This window comes from Chrysochloris asiatica, unplaced genomic scaffold (genome assembly GCF_000296735.1).
Source record: "Chrysochloris asiatica unplaced genomic scaffold, ChrAsi1.0 scaffold00227, whole genome shotgun sequence".
In the NCBI taxonomy this organism is placed as follows: domain Eukaryota; kingdom Metazoa; phylum Chordata; class Mammalia; order Afrosoricida; family Chrysochloridae; genus Chrysochloris; species Chrysochloris asiatica.
Genome location: NW_006408745.1, coordinates 2,556,530 through 2,565,455, shown reverse-complemented (window position 1 = coordinate 2,565,455; position 8,926 = coordinate 2,556,530). Strand labels below are relative to the sequence as shown.

General features: G+C 35.4%; 1 protein-coding gene across 1 annotated transcript in view; it reads right to left on the bottom strand.

Moving 5' to 3' along the window:
• Window positions 1-8,926, bottom strand: part of TMEM161B (transmembrane protein 161B) — a 59,623-nt gene that overhangs the window by 16,892 nt on the left and 33,805 nt on the right. Inside the window, exon 4 of the mRNA XM_006873187.1 lies at window positions 6,776-6,932. Coding sequence (XP_006873249.1) covers window positions 6,776-6,932 — 157 coding nt within the window. The remainder of the gene's footprint in view (window positions 1-6,775; window positions 6,933-8,926) is intronic.

Below are 8,926 nucleotides of genomic sequence, written 5' to 3'. Positions count from 1 at the left end.
ATATATAGTCCTGATGTAGTATATATATATATAGTCCTGATGTAGTATATATATATATAGTCCTGATGTAGTACTGTGGGTTAATGTCCTGGACTGCAAGGTCATTTTGGACTGAAGGTCAGCAGTTCAAGCTCACCAGCCACTCCTGGGAAACCCTATACAAGGTCAGTATGAGTTGGAACCAACTCAATAGCACTTAACAACAACATCAAAAATATATATCAAACTCTGGATTTTTTGCAATTACAATTTTTACCATTCTTTTATGCAAAGGGAAAACCATACGCTTCACACTTATAAAATTAGTAGACGTTCTCCAGTGACTATAAGATTTCATGGGCCACCATATAGGAAAGAAAATGACCAGACCTGCTCCATTCTCATTGCAAAACTTTCTTTACCCTTTATATTCTTCTATACCATGTAACTTGGCCCAAATGAAATAGAAAAAGATGGAATTGGTTGAAGAAAGCCATTAGAATTGTAAATAGGAAAGTAGGTAGAGTTGATAATTAGTTTGGATTTAGTAGGTATATTGGAAGCAAATATATTAGCTAAGATGGATATGTAATTCAGTAGAAGCAGAAAGTAAAACTGCTGAGTTTTAGGTCCCAAATTTTTGTGCCATATATTTATTTCCATGCTTTTAGAAATTAAGATTTTATGAGTTATAATTACTTATCCTATGTTACTAAGCCAAATATATCTAATAAGGAAATAAACGAAATGACCATGGAAATAAAACAAGTTATGCATCAGTTTTGGAGCCACTTTAACAAAGGGTATTTGATCAGTAACAACTGCTGTGAATTTTTGATTCAGCTGATGTATGTGTGACTAGAATTAATGACGGCACTTAACAACAACAACAATTGTCCTATGTAATCAATGATGACATGTGTTTGACTAAGTAGCCACAAACAGTAAGAAAATAGAGAGAAGACACATAGAGTTGCCACATGCAAAATGCATACCAGACATTTCACAACTAAGATAAAGGATAGGTTATAAACAGTCTTTTCCTTGATGATAATCTAGATAGCTGACATTTGATTCTGGTTTCCTGCATGCTACTGAAGGCAGTAGGTCATTTTCTCACATGTTAAAGGTGAGAAGGAAAATCATGTACTAATGTATATACAATTCTACTTTCTTCTCCCTTCTTTCCTCTCTGTGGGAACAAAGTTGTTAGAGAACAGCTAGAATTCTAAACTACTTCAGCACTTTCTGTCTTCTTTGAGATGAAGAAACATTCATCTACCAGATTCCAGAATGAATGCTAGTTTTTTGTTGTTGTTTTTACTTTCACCAGTGTGCTACTTAAAATGACACAGCCGGTTCAGTTCTGAAGACAGTGTGAAACCTTTGTTCTCACATTATTAAACATTACTGAGTAAAAGGAAAAACGAAATTAACATAAATAACTTGAGTTACTATTTACATGTATATTTTTATTAATTTCGCTTAGTGGTTACCTTCCAAGGGTTGTTATCAAATTGAATTGTGTATAAAAGGATATGCACTTTGACATAAATACTATTTTAATATGACATGTATAAGCCAAATTGAAAATTAAGACAAAATTACCATTCCATAAGATTTCAGAGAATATGAAAACACATTCAAGTATGAAAAAAATTACCATGACAGTTAATCAGCTAGTGTTATCAAGTTAAAATAACTCATGTTTTACGAACCTGGTATCTATTGATGGGTTCTTATCCTGAATGAATGGCATTTTCACACATTTAATACTATAGAATTAAATGCTTCTGTTAAGTGCAGTGGAGTTGATACCAACTCATAGAATCCTTGTACAGGGTTTCCTGAGGAATGGCTAGTAGGTTTGAACCACTGACCTTTCAATTAGCAGTCAAGTACTCATCCTAAAGAGTCACACCAGAACTCTTAAGAGTTAAATAGCAGTATTTTAAACTGTTGAATTAATTTGTTTTTGAAATCAGTACAACACTGGATTATCTGGTAATACTGGTCAAATGACAAAGATGACCAGTGCTTCTACCCAGAATAATATATATTCTGTAAAGATGTTAGCACTTACGGCTTTGAATGGATCATCTGATTTACATTATACCTACATTATCTCCAAAGGGAGTGATTTGAGATGTGTTGCTGCTGCTGCTAAGTAATCGAATTAGTAGTGACTCACAGTGACAGTATACAGACAGTGTGTCGAGTTTCTGAGACTGTAAATCTTCGCAAGAGCAAAACCCATTTCTCCCCAGATCTTGAACCCAGGACCTTGTAGATTAAAGTCCAATGTTTATCCTACAGAACCACTGTGCTTCTCAGGCTAAGTACAGTGCGGTTAATTCAAAATTTCTAAGAGAAATTTATCTGGATACTTTATTGTTCATCCTATAACCCCAGAATTTAACTCACAAAGTCTCAATCCTGCCAAGCTGGTTCTTGGTATTCACTAAATATGGTAGACTAAATATGATGCTAATCTGTAATGTAAAACAAACAAAACAAAAAACTTGTATCCTAAAAAAAGAAAAATTTCTGAATCTTATTATCATAAGACTCAGATGCTAAACATATTAAACAATGATATTTAGGAAGTTTTTGTTGTAGTACAGTGTTGACAAGTCAGTTCCGACCCATAGCAACCCTGTATAGGGTTTCCAAAGAGCAGCTGGTAGGTTTGAACCACCAACCTTGAGGTTCAAACGGACCTTGCAGTTTAGCACATTATCCTGCAGTGCCACACCAGGACTCCTACTTAGAAAGTTGTTGTTAGGTGCCATCAAGTCGGTACTGACACATAGTGACTAACTCATAGTGACCTTATGCACAGCAGAACTAAACACTGCCCAATCCTGGGCCAATCTCACTACTGTTAACACTCTTGAGCTCACTGAAGCTGCCACTCTGCCAATCCACCTCACTGGGGGTCTTCCTCTTTTTCTCTGACCCTCCGCCTTACCAAACATGATATCCTTCTCCAGCCATCCTGGCCTCCAAGGAGCACTCTGGCTGCACTTCTTCCAGCACAGATCTGTTGGTTCTTTTGGCAGCCCACGACACTTTTCAACATTCTCCTCCAACACCATAACTCAAAAGCATCAATTCTTCTACGGTCTTCCTTATTCACTGTCCAGCTTTCAAATGCATTTAAGGTTATTAAAAAATACTATGGCTTGCTTGGGTTAGGTGCACCTTAGTCCTCAAACTGACATCTTTGCTCTTCAACAATTTAAAAAGGTCTTGTGCAGCAGATTTTCCTAATGCAATATGTCGTTTGATTTCTTGGCTGCTGCTTCCATGGGTGTTGATGAAGTCTTGAAGTCCTTGACAACTTCAATCTTTTCTCCATTGATAAGAATGTTGTTTATTGGTCCAGTGGTGAGCATTTTTGTTTTCTTTACATTGAGATGCAATCCATACTGAAGGCTGTGCTCTTTGATCTTCATCAGTAAATATTTTTCAATCCACTCTTTCAGCAAGCAAGGCTGTATCATCTGCATATGGCAGGTTGTTAATGAGTCTTCCTCCAATCCTGATGCTACGTTTTTCTTCATATAACCCAGCTTCTTGGATTATTTGTTCAGCATAGGTTGAGTAAGTATGGTGAAAGAATACAACCCTGTCGCACACCTGTCTTAATTTTAAAACATTCAGTGTTCCCATGTTCTGTTCAAACACTGCCTCTTGGTCCATGTACAGATTCCTCATGAGGATACTTTAAGTATTCCGGAATACTCATACGTTGCAATGTTGACCTAGAAAGTAGGACTACTGAAATGTGGTGCTGAAATGTTCAAATCATATATTTAAAATGATATCCACTTATCGTTTTAAAAGGCTGTCTGGGAAAATATAAAAGATGTAAGCCAATCATTTATTGTTACTTCCCCAAATTGGATAAATAAGTCATCTAGGAAGAAGATTAAATGGATACACAGGAAGAAATAATAAAAAACATTTGATTTAAAAAAAAAAAAGGAAAATAACCAGTGGAAAGACAAGCAATAAGTAATTTAGGATTTGGCTTTCTCTGCTATGCTGGGTGTGCAAAAGGAAGCAACATAGAAACCAATGGCCCCAGAGGCATAGCTGTGTGTCAGAGAAGAAGGTCAAGCAATGTTTATAAACATGTTGAGACATAGCCAGCAAAGTTTGAGGATAGATTAATGATAAGTACACTGAAAATAAGAGTCCTGGTATAGCGCTACAGGATAAACACTAGACTGTCAATTGCAGGGTTGGCTGTTCAAACCCACCAGTGGCTCCTCAAAAACCATAGACACAGTCACTATGAGTCAGAACCAACTCGATGGCACACAACAACACACAAAAAAATACAAACGAAAAGTTAAGGCAGGTATTTATCTGTGAATAGTGTTTGCAAGAATAGTGTCACAAGAGCAAAGATGGCAGAATGAGTATTAAGGAGGCCTGGCCCAAGCCAAGGCATTTTCAAGAGTTTCACATGCATGTGAAAGTTGGACAATGAATAAGGAAGATCATAGAATAATTGATGCATTTGGGTTATGGTGTTAGAGAAGAATAGTTAAACTACTATGAACTGCTAGAAAAATAAACAAATCTTTGCTGGAAGATATATAGCCAGAATGATCCTTAGAACCCAAGTTGCAAAACTTCTCGCATACTTCAGACATATTACTATGAGAGACCAATTCCCGGAGAAAGAGATCAAGCTTGCTAAAGTGGAGGATCAGTGAAAAAGAGGCAGACCCCAAAAGGGATGGATTGGCACAGTGGCAGAAACAGTGGTTTCAAACTTAAGGACTGTGATGATGGCACAACACAGGGCAATGTTTTGTCTGTTGTGTATATGGTCTCTATAAATTGAAACCAACTCAACAATTGAAACTCAACAACAAACAGAATTTACATTGTGATAATGCAAACAGTACTGTTCTAAAATAGTGTTACTATATGATGATGATGTGACAATGGGAATGATCAGTGATGTGAAAAAAATCTAATTTCCATACTGGAATGGTACTAGTTAATACCTGAAACTAAGATTAAGGTATGACTTCATGAGCAAAATATTGTTGTTAAGTGCCGTTGAGTCGATTCCGACCCATAGCGACCCTGTAAAGGGTTTCCAAGGAGCAGCTGGTGATAGGAGCATATAGAAGTATGGGAATACATATCATACAGATTGCTAAAGCATTGGGAATAAACTGTCTGTGGAGAAATTGTAGAAGGAGTGGAGAGAGAAGCATGTTAAAAACAAAACAAACAACTATTACTCAAAAATGATGGCTAAATTTCCAGATTTAAAGGGCCAACAAAGATTTATCACAATTAGTGATAAAAATGTACCCATTTTTTGTGAAACATTAGAATACCCACAAGCGAAAGCTTCTGGAAAGTATGTGTGAAGGATAAAGTGGAAGCATATGCCAAAAGAGAAAAGGTATCCAAGTTCTCAACAATCTTCAGAATTTTGAGGAAAACCAATTCTTAAAATCTTCTACGGAGAAAATTCAAATATTAAAAAAAAAAAAAGACATTTTCAGACATACATAATTTCAAAAACTGTAAGATGCTTTCTAAGGTCACTGTGGAGTCCTGGTGGCACTGCAGGATAAAGCACTGGACTACAAGGTAGGTTTAAACTGCAAGGTAAGTGGTTCAAACACATCAGCTGCTTCTTGGAAACCCTATTCAGGGTTGTTCAGAGTCAAAACCAACTTGACAGCACTTAACAATAACAAACAACAAGGTCATTATAGGAGTAGGCGCCAAATAAGAAAAGGATCAAGGGATCCAAAGCAGTTACAGTGAAACTCTAGGAAGACAATGTAGACATTCCCAGGACAAAAGCTAAAGCAAAATAGAAAAAATATATGTACACCCACTCCTCACTCAAGAGTTGTGGTGTGGCATCATAAGATAAGCACTCAATTGCAAAGTTGATATGAAATATAAAGTTGGCAGTTCAAATTCACCAGTTGCTCCTCGGCAACCCTATACAGGGTCACTATGAGTCCGAACCAATTCAACAGTACTGAAATAACTCCTCACTTACTGACATGGCTAATTTGCAAAGAACAGTTCATTATGCAAAAATTAGAATTTTTCAAAAAGAGAGGATTACATCAGATCACAAAATGGAGGATGACAATATCTTTCAATAATTGTCAAATTGCATCAAGACTTAATTGCCAACTTCTATCAGTGCATAAAACTACTGAGAATCATAGTCCAGCCAAGTTGACACATAACTTACCCAACACAGCCAGTTTTACTTGCACCTTACACTCACCCTTCATTACTGGATGAATGTATGCCGTTAATAAGCAAAATGGTTGGGAAAATTTCTCACTATTGCAATAAATGTGAAATGTTGAAAACAAGATTACCAATGTTTGTACAGTAGGTATATTTGAACTGTTAAAGTTGAGAATTGTGAGGAAATGGTTAGTTGCCATTTACCAAAAATTAAAAAAAAACACTGCTCAAATTAGGAGAGGTGTAAAAATAGACATTACACTACAATGCCCAGCTATAAATATTTTCACAGGCATAACAAGGTAAACCTAATTACTAATTTAATTTTTAAATTCCTCATAAATATTTTGGGAGAATGAAAGAAGTAAAGAAAGGGAATGTGGAGAAAAGTGCAATTAACATCTAAAATTAAAGAAACAACAGTGCTCTATTTGTTATATATTTAACAAAGAATAAAACTTTTAAATCAAAGTTCTAATGGAATGAGTTACAAAACAAAAACAAATTAATAAATTAATAATTATGATGATTTGAAGGATACATTGCAAAAGACAAAACAAGCAGGCACCAAACTACGCTGATGTTCATTTCTTGAGTTGGCTTCACAAAACTATAGTAGACTTCAGTTACTAGATACACGACTGTAGCAGCCACTGTGAAATCCACCAGCCACTGGTATTCTGGAAAGTAATGCAATGCTGAAAAATACAAGTTAAAAAAAAAAGTTTCACTGTAACTCTTTTCAGTAGCTTACATGGCTTTTTTTCAATGTTAGGATATTATTTGTTGATTTTCAATATAAGGTTTGCAAATACCAAAATCTAAAAATGAAAAAAGTAGAATGAAAAATTTAGCATTTGAAACTAAACTTTTATACCTCATAGTTTAAATAATAAAATAAAGCTGAAAATATTACAAAAATAATTATTTAAACTTATGTTAAAATAAATGTTTATTTTCTTAAGTGATTAGCAATTTTTTTAAGGGAAATGATCAAGTTTTGTTTTGTTTTTGTTAAAAGAATCTAAGCTATGATACCTTAAGACTACAACTAGGTCTAGAATGCAATGGATGTACTTTTACGTTTTATTTCTGTTAAGAGAGTTAAGCTTTATATTACAATTATTAGTGACATTAGTACAAAACTAGAAATGTTGTGAGTCACCATAGACTAAAATAATACATAAATATACATTTCATTTATTCTACTATTCTGTTAAGAAAAGCTGATGAAATGTTTGTTGATTTTCCATAAAACCATATCCTTTCAACAAACTATTTCATTCCAAGTATTTACATTTAAAATTAACATCCTCTGAACGTAAATACAAGGGGGCTTAAAAAAATTCATTTTCCCACAAACTTTTGGAAGTCACCAGCAAAATTTCACCTTCCTTTGTTCATATTTATTGTAAATGTGTTAGAAGGTACAGATATTCTCATTTATTTCTGCTAGAGTATAATCCAAAATATCAACATCATCTTGTAGGTCGGTCTCCTAAAAATGTAAAATAAAGTACATTTACGTAAATCCATTCTTACGTTATCACTATCTACTCTGAAAATTTTCAGATGTATAAATAATACAGTTATAACAGGATGCAGTATTTTTTTAAAACACATTTACAAACTGTGTTTTAAAAATAAAATAATAGAGTGGGGCCAATTAAAACTATCTAACTGAACTAACCAAAACTACCATGTCTCCAAAGTAAGGTTTTTTTTTTTAATAATGGGTTTTAGATTGGTTAAATTTTTCATTTACTACAAGTTATTTTAACTACTTTAGCTCTTTCATTCTGTCAAGTTTAAAGCTTCTGAACATGGACCTAATAGATTAATCCTTGAGTGATTACAGGATTCCTATGTAACAACCCCCCTCACCACACTATAAGGGGGAGGATAACTCAAAATTCAATTTTTGAATAAATTTTTGAAAGGAAGGCAGAGAAAAGGGTGTAACAAACATTCATTTCTAAAGCTGTCAAATTTGTTAACAGTTGAAGCAATATTCTGATTCTCCATGCTTGCTCACACTCACACAGCTTCCAAGAAACTCACTCAGAACAAATAGTCAAGTAACATTAAAATGTTCTATGTTCTTTAAGAAGTTCCTAGAGCTCTGGTAGCATAGTCGTTACGAGCTGGGCTGTTCACCTTAGGGTCAGCAGTTTGAAACTACAAGCTGTTCCGCAGGAGAAAGATGAGGTTTTCTGCTCCCGTAAATATTTACTACCTCGGAAACCCTGTACAGGGTCACTGTGAATTGGAATGGACTCCACGACACATAACCACCATAATAACACAACTGTTATTGTGTCTTGGTATGGTACTATAAAGGCTGGGCTGCTCATCATATGGTAGGTGGCTCAGACCCATCAGCTGCTTCTCAAAAACCCTATACAGGGTCACTGTGAGTTGGAAGCTATTGTTGTTAAGTGCTGTCAAGTTGGTTCTGACCAATAGCAACCCTGTTTGTATAGAATTACTGAGGAGCGGCTGATAAGCTTGAACCACCGACCTTGCGGTTCAAACTGATCTTGCAGTCCAGTGCATTAAACCAGAGCCACACCAGGACTCCAACAATAAAATAGATAGCTAATAAGGAGCTCTGGTAGCGTAGTGGTTACGAATCGGGCTGCGAACCTTAAGGTCAGCGGTTCGAAACTACCAGCCGCTCCGCGGGAGAAAG